The sequence below is a fragment of the Cimex lectularius genome, unplaced genomic scaffold (assembly GCF_000648675.2).
Source record: "Cimex lectularius strain Harlan isolate CLEC.00 unplaced genomic scaffold, Clec_2.1 scaffold79, whole genome shotgun sequence".
Lineage (NCBI taxonomy): Eukaryota > Metazoa > Arthropoda > Insecta > Hemiptera > Cimicidae > Cimex > Cimex lectularius.
In genome coordinates this window covers 1,457,433-1,474,747 of record NW_019392727.1, presented here as the reverse complement: position 1 = coordinate 1,474,747, position 17,315 = coordinate 1,457,433, and the positions used below count along the sequence as shown (strand labels likewise).

General features: G+C 32.3%; 2 protein-coding genes across 2 annotated transcripts in view; both read right to left on the bottom strand.

The window, feature by feature from the left end:
- Nucleotides 1-10,455, bottom strand: part of LOC106663307 (inositol 1,4,5-trisphosphate receptor) — a 32,523-nt gene extending 22,068 nt beyond the window's left edge. The window contains exons 1-11 of the mRNA XM_014388028.2: nt 10,310-10,455; nt 4,530-4,652; nt 4,300-4,370; nt 4,098-4,219; nt 3,944-4,030; nt 3,590-3,853; nt 3,302-3,532; nt 3,081-3,222; nt 1,967-2,181; nt 1,737-1,897; nt 50-362 (exon numbers count right to left, since the gene is read on the bottom strand). Of these exons, the coding sequence (XP_014243514.1) occupies nt 50-362; nt 1,737-1,897; nt 1,967-2,181; nt 3,081-3,222; nt 3,302-3,532; nt 3,590-3,853; nt 3,944-4,030; nt 4,098-4,219; nt 4,300-4,370; nt 4,530-4,627 (1,704 nt within the window). The 5' untranslated portion in view covers nt 4,628-4,652; nt 10,310-10,455. The remainder of the gene's footprint in view (nt 1-49; nt 363-1,736; nt 1,898-1,966; nt 2,182-3,080; nt 3,223-3,301; nt 3,533-3,589; nt 3,854-3,943; nt 4,031-4,097; nt 4,220-4,299; nt 4,371-4,529; nt 4,653-10,309) is intronic.
- A 5,032-nt stretch (nt 10,456-15,487) lies between these two features.
- LOC106663276 lies at nt 15,488-17,030 on the bottom strand. The gene is made up of 4 exons (XM_014387979.1): nt 16,831-17,030; nt 16,123-16,408; nt 15,897-16,063; nt 15,488-15,831 (listed from the first exon to the last, which is right to left on the bottom strand). Exons 1-4 carry the CDS (start codon nt 16,906-16,908, stop codon nt 15,538-15,540), a joined length of 825 nt encoding a protein of 274 aa, XP_014243465.1. The 5' UTR covers nt 16,909-17,030; the 3' UTR covers nt 15,488-15,537.
- Between the last annotated feature and the right edge of the window lie 285 nt (nt 17,031-17,315).

Genomic DNA, 17,315 nt, shown 5'->3' with positions numbered 1-17,315 from the left:
AAACCACATTGATTAAATTTATTTACAAAGTAAATACAAAACTTCTTACCTGATTTTTCCTGTAGTCTTGCTGGCTCAAACGTAATATTCTGTAGCATAATCTAAACATGTATTTGTACGGTGAATGACGAGGATCTCCAAGTTCTTCTATCCTCAGAAAAGGCCCTTCTCCTGCAGAAGATTCCATGAATGGAGCTTGTAATATCTTAAATAACTGCTTGAGAATGTATTGTTCTCTTAACAATTTTTGTCTATCTCTGTTTGGATTTGTAACAACCAATTCCAAAGCTTCAGATTTGTTTTGGTCGTTTTCCAAACCAGCAATAAAATAAACAATGTCCTGCAGTAAACTTGTAACAGCTCTAAAAAAAAATATATATATATATATATAAATATAATCAGAGTCTTAAGAGAATTTATCAATTATATTGGGTTGTCCGGAAAATAATGCAGGATTTTGGTATTAAACAAAAAAAAAGAAACTAGTTACTTTAAAGCAATGTTCTTTAATCAAAATAATTTCCCATACTCTCAATACATTTCTCCCAACGTGTTGGTAACTTATTAATTCCGTCTGAGTAGAATTCAGAATTTTTAGAATTGATAAAGTCAATAAATGCATTTTCCAGTTCCGTTTGATTTTTGAATATTATGTGTTGTAAGTAGTGGTCCAGGTGTCTAAAAAAATGGTAGTCAGTAGGCGAGAGGTCCGGAGAGTAGGGTGGGTGAGGCAAAGTTTCATAGCCAAGCTCCAATAATTTTTGTGACGTTACACGTGACACATGTGGTCGAGCGTTGTCATGCAACAAAATGGGCCCTTTCCGATTGACCAAAGAGGGCTTCATTACTGCCAATTTCTGATGCATGGTATTAATTTGGTTACAGTATGATTCAGCATTGATGGTTTCGCCAGGATTTAAGAAGCTGTAGTGTATTAAACCAAATGAAGCCCACCATACCGTAACCATTACCTTTTTTTGATGAGTTGGGGGCTTTGGAAAATGTATTGGAGCTTCTCCTTTGTCGAGCCACTGTCCAGAACGTCTAGTGTTATCGTAGAGAATCCACTTTTCGTCACATGTAACAATTCTGGCCAGAAATGGGTCATTTTTGTTTCGACAAAGAAGTGATGCACAAACATCAAAGCGCTGATTTTTTTGGCGATCGTTTAATGAGTGTGGAACCCAATTTTCGAGTTTTTTCACTTTTCCAATCGCCTTGAGGTGGTCAGCGACGGTCGTTTTACTGACTTTGAGTTGCTCTGCAAGTTCTCGAACAGTTGTTTTGGGGTTTTCTTCCACCACTGATCGCAGAACATCATCATTAAGAGAGGAAGGCCTTCCACGACCTTCTTCATCTTCAAGGCTGAAATCTCCCTCCCGAAATTTTTTAAACCACCTTTGCACAGTGCACTCATTAACACAACCCTCGCCCCAGACTTGGTTAATGTTTCTAGCCGTTTGGGCTCCGCTTCGGCCGAGTTTAAACTCGTAAAAGAAAATCGTACGAAATTCTCGCTTTGACATTATAAGGATGACTGAATTATTTCCAAGTAGCGGAATGCTACAGAGGTAAACAAACAATATCATTTGGAAGAGGATTAATAAGTGTTGACATTCATACAAATGAGTAATCCTGTAAACGTAAACAGAATATTTTATATAGATTTTTTTTAATGAAAACTTAAAATCCTGCATTATTTTCCAGACAACCCGATACAAAAAAATAAAATTTACCTTCTTTCATTTGATGATATGGTACCTTTCTCTAATTTAGTGGAATTAGCTGCAAGTACTTTACAAGCATCATTTGCAAAATCCAAGTCCCTTACTTCTGTGGGAGAAACAGGAATAAGAGCAAATGCCTCCTTATCTTCTTTTATATGAGCACACCCGACCTATTTATTAACAAAGTTGCAAAATATTTAATTCTCATCTGAAAATAAATTATTGAGTAAGTGTTTTACTTTGGACATCACTGGTTTCTCTTCATCTTTGTCAATCGGTATGGAGGTGCTATGTACCCACGTATGAGTACATAAATGATGCAACCTCACATATGAAGACTGAGGAACAAGCGAATCACCTCTAGTAAGGGTGGTAGGATCCAGTTCAAATAAAGAAGAAATTTCGTTAGTATGTGGAACAGAAACCAAATGATAAACTGGACCTCCAGGTGGATCTACGATAAAAAAATAAAAGATTAAGATTACAGACGTTGAGGGAAACTTAAGACTTTTAAAACTCATGCTTTACATTCCCATATTTTCAAGCTTCATGGAAAAAAAATTGAACCATGAATTTGTAACCTAGCTCTATCCATACCAAACCTCATCTGTTCCTTAGCTACATAGCTAACATAAACAGTCCTTAAGTCTAACTTAATCTAGCCTAACCCATCTCTAACCCTAACCCAACTGACGCACACTCTCTGTTAACACAAAATTGAAGATTTGAAAATGTACAAAAAATTTTATGTATACAGCCCAAAAACATAGCCATGTTAAAACAAGGTTTAAAGAAAATTATAGTTTGTAAAGAAGTGTTCACATTCAGCTGATATACTTGTTATTTTTTACTTAAAACTAACTGTATTTATCACATAAATTAAATTTATTTTGATGTTTTTAAATTTCATATCAACTGGAAACTAGTGAGCTGACAACAAATAAAATTATGGAATAAGTAGGGTTGTTAAATTAAGGAATATTCTGAAGTTTTATGCAATTACTTATCAAAAAATGAGTATAAACAATAAAGGAGGGAAAATTCAAAAGGTGAGGTTGAGATGGGAAGTTGGTGTCCCAGTGGATCGAGGTCACGATAGCTCAAGTGGTAGAGCAGCGGCGTATCAAGCCAAAGATCGTGGGTTCGAATCCCGCTCGTGCCATTGACTTTTTTATCTCAACTAAAAACCTTAATTAATTGTAATATATTAATTGGTCAAGCGGACCACGAAATTAGTGAATTTAAGTATAAACAATGAAAAATTAAACTTTTTTAACCACTGGAACATTTTTAAAGGGTTGTTTTTAATTTAATTCTTGAAATTTTAGCAGACCTAATCAAGAAATTGTTCACCTCGAAGTTTAGACCGCATTTGGTCCATAGTATTATCAGAATCGACTTCTGCTGCTAAATAATGCCCTGTAGCAAGGTGTTTAAATCTGAATAAGCAATTCCAATGTCCTGCTCCACCACGACAATTATCATGCTGAACTACCTAAAATACGAATAATTTTATGATAATCTTTAACATCATGTTTGCTATAGCAGAAAAAAAAAACTTGGCTGTTCTATACCTCCACTTCCCAAAGTGCTTTACTGCTAGTCGCAGCTGTTGCAGAAGTTCTTCCAGTAGTTCTTAGAAAGACGTGTTGTTTCTTTTTGTATTCATCCATTGTCAAGAACTTTTCTTGTTCGGCATGAAAAAGCCTGATAACATCCCCTCCTTTTAAAATTTCTTCTTGATTCTCCTGGTGCTCCATAAAAAGGTTCACCTTCCATGGTGTATTCATGTTCACAACATTCACCTATCGAGGAACATGTTTTATTAATTGTCAACAACGATATTGGTTTGTTTAGAGCACCTCTTTACAGCCAGGGTTGTCTGGAAGCTCATGATTTGCGGAGACATGAAGAACTTGAGGCCCTGCATTAACAGGGTTCATGATTACTTTATCCCCAACCACAACATTGTCACCGGTGGACCGTAGTTTGTAGTATGGTAGAATATAGAACCAAGAACCCTCATTCCCATTTGCATCAAGGTAAACGCGCATTGCATTTTTTTCTAATAATGCTGGGAGGCGTTTGTTCACTGTTAAATATTTATTTGATTTAAGATGCAATAGCTGAAAAAAATTGTTCAATTTACGTTAAATAATGCTGTCCAAACTATTCAGCTTTTAAATAAAATAAGCCATTTTATTAAAATATATTACCTGGACAACACTACCATATTGGACAATTAGTCCTAAGAGTTTCTTATGCTCAGAATAGTTTTGTTTTTTCTCTATCTCAGCAGCATGCTAAAAGTAATACATTTTGTAATGCAAATTTAAAAAAGTCCATGAATATTTTCATAAACAATCTTACATGTAAACGTTTGAGAAGTACTGCATCAGTGGTAGATGTAGAATTTGAATTTTGTTTTGCTGCCTTCCAGAATTGTTTCTGGGCGGAATATCGGTTCATGGGACATATTTTAAAGAGACAATCTACAAGGGAATTGTCAATTTTCATTAGTCCGTTATCGCCATCTTAGTAATTTAAATGTGCCCAATTGCACTTTACATACCTCTGAATTTTTTAGGTGGATTAGTGAGGTCTCCTGCGCCCGGAGAGACCACGGTTCGGTCATCGACCAGGCTTTAAAGAAATTAAACACGTTATATTATTCAAATAAAAATTTAATATAAACAAGGGAACTTTTTAAAATAAAAATTTATGCTCGATGTACATTATACTAACACTACAAAACAATAGCCATAAAAAAGGCAAGATTTAATTTTAAAGACATTAATTTACCCTAATGTGCTAAGAAATCCACAAACAGTTCCTTCAGCAAATAAGGAGACGATGTCCCCTAAGTGAAGGAAGCTTGCAGAACCGATGATTTCTGCCATTTTTGTAGTTCAAGTCGATTTCATTCTGAAACATTAGAAAGTAAGTATATAAATGATTAACTGAATTTCTAAGACTAAAGGAATTTAGAACTTAAAACAAAAATGTGTGGTGTTTAGTGACCGTTGGTGTGACGTAGGTTTTACAAAAACATTTTCTTTATCATGCCAATGTTTCGATCTTTATTGAGATCATCTTCAGGGCTCAAAGTGTTTGTTTTCTGAGTAACTGTCATTCTTATGTCGTGTTGACAGTGCCCCACGACACACAAAAATGACACATCTACAAGAAAACAAACACTTTGAGCCCTGAAGATGATCTCAATAAAGATCGAAACGTTGGTACGATAAAAAAAAATATTTTTCTAAAATCTACATCACACCAGACCGCATCTCACGATCTCCGAATAATCATTAAAACAAAAACTTAAAATCACTTTGAGAATAGTGAAATTATCAGCTGTAACTATTTTTAAGCAGAGACGTCTGAAGCCATTGAATCAATTATGCAATTCTATTATAAAATACATGACAATATATCAATTCCATCTATTATAAAAATTGTCACAAACTAAAAACTACAGTGGAAAAGAAGAATTATATGAAATAACTAGACTTAATAACAATTGAATATCATGTTTAATATTTTTGAATATCATAATATATTTATATTTTCTTTGGTGATTGATCAGCCTTCTCAGTTTAAATATTTTTCTTTCCAAAAGGTAGATTGGGGATGAGGCCAGGAAGACAGAAACAACATTTATTTTCTTATCGAGCTTTCAGCAGAATATATCGCCTTCATCAGGATTATATAACATTGATGAAGCACCCCGCTGTTGATTAATATTTTCTTTGGTGATTGATCATTGTTTCTGTCTTCCTGGTCTCATCCCTAATCTACCTTTTGGAAAGATTAATATATTTAATGAGATAAAAAGAAATATGGGTTATAACAGTTAAAAATGAAAGGTACAAGAGTCAAACGAACATAGAAAATCAAGTAATGATATTTTCTGATAGATGATAATTTTTTGTTAAAACAAGTTAATACAGAAATTGAGAAACAATAAATTATATTTAATCCATTAGTTCAGAGATTTGTAAGTTTTAGAGTGGCCGCTTCCACATTTCCACGTCATGATAATACAGAACTGCTGCGGCCTAGTGTTTAAGGTGTCTGACTCTTATTTGCCACAGAAGCAATTCTGGATTTGAATCCCGATACATCTTATGAATTTTAATTGAGAATAATTTGAAAAAAGTATTGTAAAGTGGTTCAGATTCCTCATCCTCCAGTATGACAAGAATTACTTTAATCAGTTGGTTGGATCGTTCTGAATAAAAAGATCATTAAATTGCAAATGACTAGTAATATTAAACCATTTTTCCAAATTTTATAAAGAATTTTATCAAAGGAAATTCAGTTTTACACAGCAAGCAAACGGTGAAAATCTTAACGTAACAAGCAGTACACAAGTTGAGACAAGTTCATAAACGTTTTAAATAAGCAATTTGATTGGAAGAGGCACCTGCGAGATGTGCATAAAAACAGCAGCCAACAGAGTAACTGAATTAGAAAGTTATCAAGTTATAAAAATTTCTGAACTGCAAACAATAGTCACCTTTTACACCCAAGAATTGAGGGAAATAAATTCTAAAACGGCGGTTGCCCTTTGCAAGAAAAAAAATTAATGACAGAAAACACACTGCAATTCTCATTTATTTAGCACATACAACCGAGTGACAAAATTATAGACACACCCCTAATTGTTATGATTTTTAATGTAATGGGTTTGTACTACAAATATTTATTCAAAACACATGAAATAAATATTTTTCTTCATTAAACTTTAATTTTTCAGTAAATAAGAGAAAAAATTATTAAAATACTAAAATTAAACAATTTTGTCTGCGACAAAATTATAGACACATGGGATAAAATCAATTTAAAACAAGGTTATAATATTTTGTGACATTACCACACAGTTTTATTATTTCCAATAATCTTTCTGGAATGGTTTTGTACAAATTTTGAATAAAATCTTGAGGCAAATTATTCCAGGCAGTGGTGACAGCTGGTTTAAGTTCGTCGACAGAGTTGTACTGCTTACAGTCTTGATATACCATCCTCGATAATTTTACCCATACATTTTCTATAATGTTCAACTCTAATGAGAGTGCAGGCCATTCATGTTTTTCAATGCTGTTCTGTGAAAACCATTCTTTAACAATTTTTGCATTGTGTATGGGTGCGTCGTCCTACTGGAACATTGGAGTACCTTTGCATAAATCGCTGAAACTAGTTTTTTCTTTGTCCAGTAATTTCTTGTAATATTCCGAATTGACTTTTTTTGGAAGAAAACAAAGATTCCCTTTTTTATTACACCCAATACATCAAAGATCCACCACCCATTTGGCGCCGTGACAAAATTTTTTCTTCTTTAGTTAGATCATGAAAGTAATATGCGTATCCTTTTTGTTGTTTTTGAATTTGTTTTTCATAAGAAAAAATAACTTTTCGCCAATAATCTTCATTTTTCAAAATGTGGTTTTCAGCAAATTTGACATGGGCTAGTTTGTGGTGGGGTTTCAGAACTGGTTTGCATTACAGTTTTCTTCGGACTATGTTTTCAGTTTTTTTAAGGAATCTCTGAACAGTTCGAACAGAAACATCAACACCTGCCTTCTCTGCTATGGCTTTTGCAGTCGAAAAGCTGTTTGAAGCAACGCGCAGGATGTGTGATTTGTCTCTGGTCAAGGAAGGGGATCTTCCAGAGCTATGCCCTCTACCGTAGTCTTCACCTAGTCGTATTATCTTTGATACCGATGAAAAACTTTGTTTTATGCGTCGAGCGACATCTCGGCAGCTCATTCCATCTTCATTGAGCAAGTGAATCAACCGGCACTCCTTATCAGAAAATCTTCTTCCTTTTGGCAATTTAAAATAACTTTGAATTGCTCCAAATGAACTCTTGGTAATCACTTTACTAAGGCACAGTACAGTGAATACTAAATAAACCTTTGGAGTTATGAAATAAACATAAACAAAATGTGTGTCTATAATTCTGTCGCAGCTAAATCAAAACAATACTGTTTATTGAGATGTACATTTGTATAAGATTATCAGATGAAGCCATTTCCAGAGTTAATTTTCTTTTAATATCATGAACAATATTCTAATGGCAAAAGAAATCATTTTTCATTATTGAAATCGTGATTTTTTAATGTGTCTATAATTTGTTTAAGTTACTAATTGTTAAAGTTACTCAAATTTTAAAGGGGTTATGCTGAAAATAGCTTACTGGTTTCAATTAAAAAGATTAGACCTATCAAGCCCCAGGGTGATGGCCAAAAACCTTACAAAAAGAGGTACACACCGAATAGCAAAAGCCTGTAAAGACTGGACTGCCTCAATTAACCGAAGCAACACCAGCATACAAGCTCAACTACAGCTAAAGCATTAAAGAAAAGATATTACAAAATTATAAATAGGGTAGAATTAAAGTTATAGCTGAGAAAATATAAGAACCAAATAAATTTTGACCCTTCCAAACTATTCAGAAGACCAGAAATTTTTGGAAGAATGTCAAATTCAAAATTTGAAAATGGTACCTGTGTCAAAATACCTGAGAAAATGGAAGAATTAATTTTGACCAACCATTCCAAACTATTCGGGAGACAAGGTATTTGCAGAAAAATGGAAATTCAAAAATATTAAATGGTAATTTTAATATCGTACCACGATGTCTACTAAGGTGTCTGACAAAATCTAAGAATGGCTTAATTGTGATCAACCATTCAGGATATAAGAAATTTTCAGAAGAATAGAAAATTCAAAATTTTTAATGGGAATTTCAATTTGCTAGAGTGATGTATCTAAAATAGAACATTGAGTAGAAAAAATTTGATTTTACTTTTTAATCCCTCCTAAGACCAGTAACTTTTGTACGAATACAAAATTCAAAATTTGATAAGAGAATCATAATGTGAAACATTCATGTCTACTAAGAACATTTAAACCAACCATAACCATCCAGACCAGTAACTTTTGTAAGAATATAAAATCCAAAATGGGTAACTTAATGACCAAATTGAAGAATGACTTAATTTTTACCAACCCTTCCAAATGATTTGGGAGGCCAAAATGACCAAATGGAAGAATGACTTAATTTTTACCAGCACGTTCAAACCATTCTGGAGACAAGGAATTTTTGTAAGTAATAGTAATTCCAAAATTTGAAGTGGGAATTTAAATATCGTACCCGATGGTTACTAAGTTGTCAGACAAAATGGAAGAATGACTTAATTTTGACCTGAAACTTTTGGAAGAATGTAAAATTCAAAATTGTCTCAAAGGTTCCAGAGAAAATGGAAGAACGACTTCATTTTTATCAAACTATTCCAAATCCAAATTTTAAATGGAAATTTAAACATCGTACCCCGAAGGCCTCAAAGGTGTCAGACAAAATGAAAGAATGATTTAATTTTGACCAACCCTTACGAACTATTCAGGAGACAAGGAATTTTCAGAAGAAAAGAAAATCCAAATGTTAAATGGGAATTTTAATTTGCTACAGCGATATATAAAAAAGAAAAAAAAACAGTGGGTAGAAAAAATGATTTTTCAAGAAACAAAACTCTTGGGAAACCTCTTAATCTGCCACATGGAGATCCAAGCAATCCAGAACTCCTTCTGCAAGATTTTCTCAAGAAGGGTATAAAAAATGCACTGACGTTCTCAGATACCCATGACGCTTCAAGTTGCATATGGGAGGGCCATCTTGCATATCTTTATTTAAAAATAAATAAATAAAAATAGTAATACTGGTGCAAGAAAATGAGATAAATAAACTGGCCAAACTTGCAAAAGGAAGATGTTACTAAATTGAACTAATGAGAAAAAAGAACATAATGATAATAATTATTTCAATCAGTACATCAAAAATACATCTCCTAATTAGTAGGTAACTGAGAAATTTGAAATGCCTTTTCAAATTTGTTAAAACTGAAAAATTATTATATTTGCCAAGCCAAGAAGAAGCAGATACTTCAGTGCACATCCTATATGACAGAGACACTCCCAGATTCAATTTTTGAAGGGCAATAACATCTTACGAAACAAGACGAGTTAGTCTAGTCATTTTTTTTCTTTCTTGGACACTTAAGTAAGCAACTCATTCCTACACAAAGACGGGAAAATGCTGAAATGCGTCTGACAGTCAGCAGGAAAAAAGATTAGACCAAGGTTTATTAATCGCCTTGCAGATTTCAACTCAATTACTAATCTGGAAGCATGATGGTGAGCATAGGATAAGAAGCATAGGTTTGCTATTCCACAAATACTGCAGCCAGGATTATTGTACATTTCCTAGTTCCTTAGTTTCCAGTACTTGCCAGTTTTGGTGAGAATTAAACGATAAAATTACTAATCTGGAAGAAAAAAACAACTATTTCTGCCAGGGTCAAAAAATTATTTTCAGTAGCCAAATCAAAACTGCAAAGAAAAAAGACAATATAAAAAAATGAGAAATTAAGCTTGCTAACCAATAAATTAATTCATAAATGCTGCCATACTGATAAAACTTATACAACGGTTAAAAAAAAAAAAACCTTTTGTAAAACGAGTTTCTGCTTGTTAATAGTGAAATTGGTAAATAATATAAGCAATAAAAATTGACTTACAGGTTTTATTTAGACAAAATTTTGCCTATTTCTTACATCATTGAGTGCAGTACATCCTGCAACTCTCACAAGCTGCCTGCATGTATCGTACACGTCTTGACATGCGACAAAGTATCACGAAAGAGCAAGTTCAAATTCCAAGCGAACTTGTTTTCTTGATGTTGTATCGAAGGTTTTAAGACAGGGAGAGGAGAAAATCTTCGGACAACAACTGTGTAATTTGTATTATCAGAAAAACAAACATGAGGGTTCATATTAAAAAAAAATACACAAACTCTTCTAGAAAAGAAATCTAGTCAGATTTTTATCTCTTTGAACATTCTTTTACTATTTAATTGTTGATCATTCGAATATCAAATAGGGTTTTTATGTGTTGAAAGAACATGATTTATATTTTTGGATACGATAATAGGGAAGATTTTTTTAACCCCTGATAAATTATCCTAAAAGCTTTCGATTTAAAAAAAATACTTAAAAAATACAACATAATAACAAAAGTGTTTTAACAATATAGAAATTTTTAAGTCAAGCAAGTTGCAAGAATTTAATAAAAAAAATGTCAGGAGGCAAGTTTGTTACTTACTTTTTCAAATTTACCACACCCGTAAAGGAAAACTTTACAAACGGATTTTATAAAAACCCCATTTGGTAAACAAGATGGAATTTTATTTTTCAAATTACCGAAAGTCTTGCGACAACAGACCCCTGGCCCTGGCCCGGGCCAAAATGTTTACCTCTTTCGAAGTCCTTTTAATTCTCTTTTGAACAGCGGTGTCGCAGACTTTCTGACATGACGATCGAAAATCTTGCGACGGCCTCAGAATCCGCGATGAACTTTTTCAACTAAACAAATAAGACTGCGACCCATTTTGATAACAAGTTCAAAACAACCCCTTCATCGCGATACCTGGATCTGAGAAACCTCAGAGCTGAACTTTTTTTCTTATTTTTTAAATGTCGTTCTGTCTCATTTCTCTCCAAACTGGAGAATTTTTCTATTAAAAAACCTCTTTGCCTTCTTAAAATAGTCGAAGACATCAATTTGTTATTAAAATTTTCCAACAAACTATGAAGTATAATTAAACAAAACTTTCTTTGGGGAAAGTGTCAAAAAGAAATTTTCATATTATTTTATCTAAATGAAACAAATAGAACTATTAAAATTAACTACAGACATGCCTAAGACAATTAAAATCATACTGAAAATATTCTATGAAATCTGATCTATCAGTAGTCCTTGCAACTTTGTCAAGGTTTTGGAGAGGATGATTAATAAAATTTAACCCAACGTCTAAAAGATGGAATAAAAAAAATGTCCAAAATAACTACACCCATGCTTAAGATAATAAAAATCATACTGAAAAACATGCTGGGAAAGCTGATTTATCAATAGACTTTACAACTTTGTTAATGGTTTTGGAGTGGATGATGAATAGCAAAATTTAATCCCACATAAAAAAAAAAAAAAGATTAAATGAATAAGTATGTCAACATTAACTACAAACATGCTTAATGAACATCATACTGAAAAACATACTGGGAAAGCTGATTTATCTTTTCTTGTCTTTACAACTTTGTCTGGGTTTTGGAGAGGATGATGAATAGTAAAATTTAATCCCACATCAAAAAGATTAAATCAAAAAGACTCAAAAATAACTACACCCATGCTTAAGATAATAAAAATCATATTGAAAATATTCTAGGAAAGCGGATCTATCAGTAGTCCTTGCAACTTTGTCAAGGTTTTGAGAGGACAATGAATAATAAAATTTAACCCCACATCCAAAAGAACAAAAAGATTAAATGAATAAGTATGTCAAAATTAACTACAAACATGCTGCAGATAATTAATATCATACTGAAAAACATGCTGGGAAAGCTTATTTATCAATAGACTTTACAATTTTGTTAAAGGTCTTGGAGTGGATGATGAATAGTAAAATTTAATCCCACATCGAAAAGATTAAATCGAAAAGACCATCAAAAATAACTACATCCATGCTTTAGATAATAAAATCATACTGAAAAACATGCTGGGAAAGCTGATGTATCAATAGACTTTACAAGTTTGTTAAAGTTTTTGGAGTGGATGATGAATAGTAAAATTTAATCCCACATCAAAAAGATTAACTCGAAAAGACCATCAAAAATAACTACATCCATGCTTTAGATAATAAAATCATACTGAAAAACATGCTGGGAAAGCTGATGTATCAGTAGACTTTACAAGTTTGTTGAAGGTTTTGGAGTGGATAATGAATAGTAAAATTTAATCCCACATCAAAAAAAAAAAAAAAAAAAAAAAACGATAAAATGAATAAGTATGTCATCATTAACTACAAACATGCTTAAGATAATGAACATCATACTGAAAAACATGCTGGGAATGCTGATTTAACTTTTCTTGTCTTTACAACTTTGTCAGGGTTTTGGAGAGGGTGATGAATAGCAAAATTTTAAAATAAAAAATAAAAAAATGGTGAAAAAAATGAGGGAAATAAACTGGCCAAAGTTGCAAAAGGAAGATGTTACTGAACTAAACTAATGAGAAAAAAAGAATATAATAATTATTCTTCTTCAAAAATACATTCTCTAATTAGCAGGTAACTGAGGAATTTGAAATACCTTTAAAAATTTGTTAAAGCTGACACAGATATTTTGCCAGGCCAATAAGAAAGAATACACTGTACATATCCTCCACAACTGTGACACTCCTGCGACTGTGATGCTTGAAATAATTAAAATCATGCTTAAAAATATGCTGGAAAAGCAGATCTATCAATAGTCCTTACCTCTTTGTCCAAGGTTTTGGAGAGGATGGTGAATAGTAAAACTTTATCCCACCTTGAAAAGAACAAAAAATCAATAAGACTGTCAAAATTACCTTCAAACATGCTTAAGATGACAAATTTATACAAGCTGGGAAATTAGACCTATTTGTGTTCTTAACTTTGTTCAAGATTTTGGAGTTTTTTCTCAGTTATTTAGCTCACATTACTCAACTCTTAAATTAATGTTGTCAGTAATATAAAATTGAGTTGCTTGCAATATGCTAATGACACAGCTTTTTTTTCCATTTGTCCTCTTTCAAAATTAACACTACTATATCTGTCAATAGCTTTAAAAAATGCTCAAAATATTTTAAGCTATAATTAAGCTTATTTATATGTATATTAAAAGTAAAACCGAAGCTTCTCCCTTTTCGTTAGAATTTCCTCATTCAACTTCTTTGAGGCCACTTTGATGTTCTTCAAACCAAGATTTCGTGTTATTATGTAATTAAATATATGGGAGTGTATTTAAATTTAAGCTAACTTACTTCCTACGACAACTTTGTCTATGATAAAACAATTGCTATTCTTCATAGGCTGTTCTCAAATAAATCTAGCATTGTATAAATTCAATTTTTTCCACATCCTATGTGTATTTGTAAAATTTAAACAATGTTTATAAATCCCAGGCCCTGAAGATGATATAAAGATCGAAACGTTGGCAGAATAAAGAAAAAGTTTTTCTACAACCTACATCACACCAGACCACATCTCACGATTTCCAAATAATCAATAATAAATCTATCATTGTAAAATTAACTAAATTTGTGATAAACCAGGATATCCAGTTTAGTAGACTCAGTAAAAACCTAATTTTTATTGTTACAATTCTATATTTTCATCCCAACCTCAAAACATTGGTAGCACGGTCACACTACCATCTGAATTTCATGGAGATTTTCTTGATCTCCAGATTTGTATAAATTCGTTTTTACCGTTCACCACACACTCAAACACATATTTGAGAATAATTTAAACAATACATTGCATACTTTTATCATTTTATGTTTTAAGGATCTATGAAAGGAATGAATAAATTAAAAATACAGTTTGGAATGGAAATGGAAATATTATATTTTGAAACAATTTACTTATTCAAATATAGGCCATTTTACTTCATTTGGTGCATTTTGAAGTACACCACAAGTAAACCATTTTATACGTACAAGAAAAAATAATGTTTAAAAAAATTTACGGTTGCAAAAACGTCTCCATATGGGGAAAATAACAAAAATGTTAATTTATTAAAATAACAAAGCTAAGGGTCTTTATGACCTCCTTTAAGCCTTTAGTAGGCTAGTAGCAAGTTTGGCTCCGAGGGTTTGGGAGATGTGGACTTTTCCAGATATCTTGATTTAAGGTTTTTATCCACATCTCCAAAACTCATAGTGGATTTAAAATTAGACCTTTAAGATTTAAGATTGAGAATATGAAAGGGGAGCCCTGTCATTCCGGGTTGGGCCTGTAGGTCGGTTCGTTGGCTAATGTATAACAATGAGGCCAAAAAAAAGGTCCGTTTTTCATTACTCCATAACGGCCTCACAAATTTGGCGTTTTTCACGCTATTTTCACCTCCTTTAACATCCTGCCAGAGGTGCTCTATTGGGTTTAAATTAGGCAATGTGTGGTGTTTTAAATTATCATAGAGCATTGTACAACTACCATTCCTCAAAACTTCTGGCATGATGTTTAGCGGTTTTTTTTTGCAAATGTCAGCTGCTTCGCTCAGTTTTCTTTGATAATATCCGACTTTTTGCAGGCAGATCGCAATTTGTCATTATTTTTTAATGTAAGCATGATTTGAGGTGCTATGTCAACATTGTAAACCTGTAGTACATTAGTAACCATTGTAGAAGCACTTCTTTTTGCATTTTTATAAACAGTTCGTAGGATGACTCATGATGGTGCTGAAGTTTTTTTGGCCATCTTGATCTAGATCTATTTTTTTTTTTTATAATTTCTAAACACAGTCTTAACCGTAGACACACTCTTATTCACAGTTTTAGCAATTTTACATAAAGATTTCCCATAGCTTTGCTGTCTACAATTAACTGTCTTATCTCGGCAAATTTTCAATGTGGGGAACTGGGGAAGAATTGAACTGGTGTTTCATATTTCATGTTAAATTATAAAGTAGTATTGATCAAATTCGGAACATGAAGCATATGCTCCTCTTTTATTTCAAAATAATGATTTTATCCTCAAAATAAACTTTCGACACATAATATATATTGATTATTAAGTGAAGTTAGATTGTGCCATTTGGAGAATTTTTTTTAAACTTAACTTCACATATAATTTAAACTCATGTTAATCACACTATAAAAAAAAAAAAAAAAAATAGACATTTACACATTGTATTACAGTGTTTATTTATTATAATTGTGTTGTCATACATTAAACTTCATCATATTTCTCAAGACCATATCTATAACATGTAGGCTCTGGCTTTTTCTCTGGCGGCAAAGCAGCTTTCAAATTTCTAGTAAACACTTCAATACTCGTATGGGGGACGCACAATTCTCTTGTAATCCAAGGAACACCAAGAGCATCTTTGTATGATGATAGAGGCCTTTTGAAATGAGATTTCAATCCCCCGCACTTATAAGCTGCTTGTGACCCATACAAATTAGACGCTGTAAAATGCATAACCTCAAAACTTTTATTTCTCGTTGCCATGTCTTTCATTCCCTGTAGAAATAAACAAAAGTATTTACTGTTTGTTAAAAAAAAAATTTTTTTAATTAAAAACTTACATCTAGTAACATTTTCGCTATTCCACGACGCCTGAACAATTTATTTACAGCAAGCAAATCAATTGACCAAGACTTTTCAGTCTGAAATGATTTGTAAATGTTAGCTCGTTCCTCAACTTGGGATAAGAAATGCATATAACGTCTTGCAGTGTTCATTCCCAATTTATCTGGAAGAGAAATTACGATAAAACAACTAAGCACAAAAATATTTTTTAATTTGAATTACCTGCATAAGACCTTAATTCGTAAACAGTCGTGGGGGTCGTACTTCGCGCAATGGCAACCCCTAATATTTCCCGACTTTCCTGAACCATTGCATATAGAGCCATATCATCGTTCATTCCCGTTAATAGATACTGCAAAATTCCAGGGTTAGGCTTCTCTGAATTGAGGCCTGCAGCCACTAATACGGGTTCATCTGGGAAATAGTGCTTTGCCAGAAAAGAAGCTACTCTACATTTCTCTGTGTTGGTACGGGGAATTTTTTTAATTTCAACTCCACATATTGGAAGCTGAAAATAAAAGGTTCATTAAACAATTGTCAAACAAAAATTCTTTAAATACTTCAACTACAAATAATAATAAATAAATTCAATTAAAACTAAAATACATAAATATGTAGGCACAATTATCATCTTATAAATATGTACTATAATCTCAATTTAAACTCAGCCTTGGCTTATTTCAGGAATTGTTGCTATAAAATCATGAAGGGTTCAAAATGTTTTCAGTAACAAACACACTTAATGCTTGTTTTATTTTATTGATAATATAATTTAAGAGCATTTTATGCATGTCAAAAAAAACAAAAACTAATTGTATTTTAAGGCCATTAAAATCCATATATGCTATTAGCTCAGTATTTGATTTGATTTAGTTTCAAATAAACTTAACATCCAAGTACTGATTTGAAATAATTATGAAAATTTCTTACCCAACATGGTGTCACTTCTTTAAATCTCTTCTGTGTGTATGTTAAAGGTAGTTTACTGAGTAATTTTCCTCGAAGCATTGCTAGTTGTAATGTATTCTTGCTCTTGTGTGATGTGTGCTTGCTTGTCCGTGTCTGGATGTGTACTGTGGCTTGCTGAAATATTTTGGTCTCCTTGACTACTATTAACAATTGAACAAATAAAACATTCGACTGTCGGTCACCAATTTTTGTTAAACAAAATAGTAAAGGCAAATATCTCGATTTTATTGGATCTTTTATTCATTTATCATAGTTTGAGAATAATTGGTGACAACAAAAACACGATAATTAATTTTATCTCGGGCTTAATTCAATATAAAACCTAGTATATACACATGTGCGTACATCCAAAATTTCATCCAAAAATATTTTGAATGTGATAAAAAGCATCAACAAATAAAATACATGCTTACTATAAATACATATTTAGTTTTTAAATGATAAAA

Excerpts from the sequence above, each read along its gene's own strand:
- LOC106663276 (XM_014387979.1), bottom strand. The coding sequence starts at position 16,908 with ATGCTTCGAGGAAAATTACTCAGTAAACTACCTTTAACATACACACAG. Across the intron at positions 16,409-16,830 it reads AAGAAGTGACACCATGTTGG|CTTCCAATATGTGGAGTTGA; the intron begins GTAAGAAATTTT and ends TTTTATTTTCAG. Across the intron at positions 16,064-16,122 it reads CGAATTAAGGTCTTATGCAG|ATAAATTGGGAATGAACACT; the intron begins GTAATTCAAATT and ends TTTCTCTTCCAG.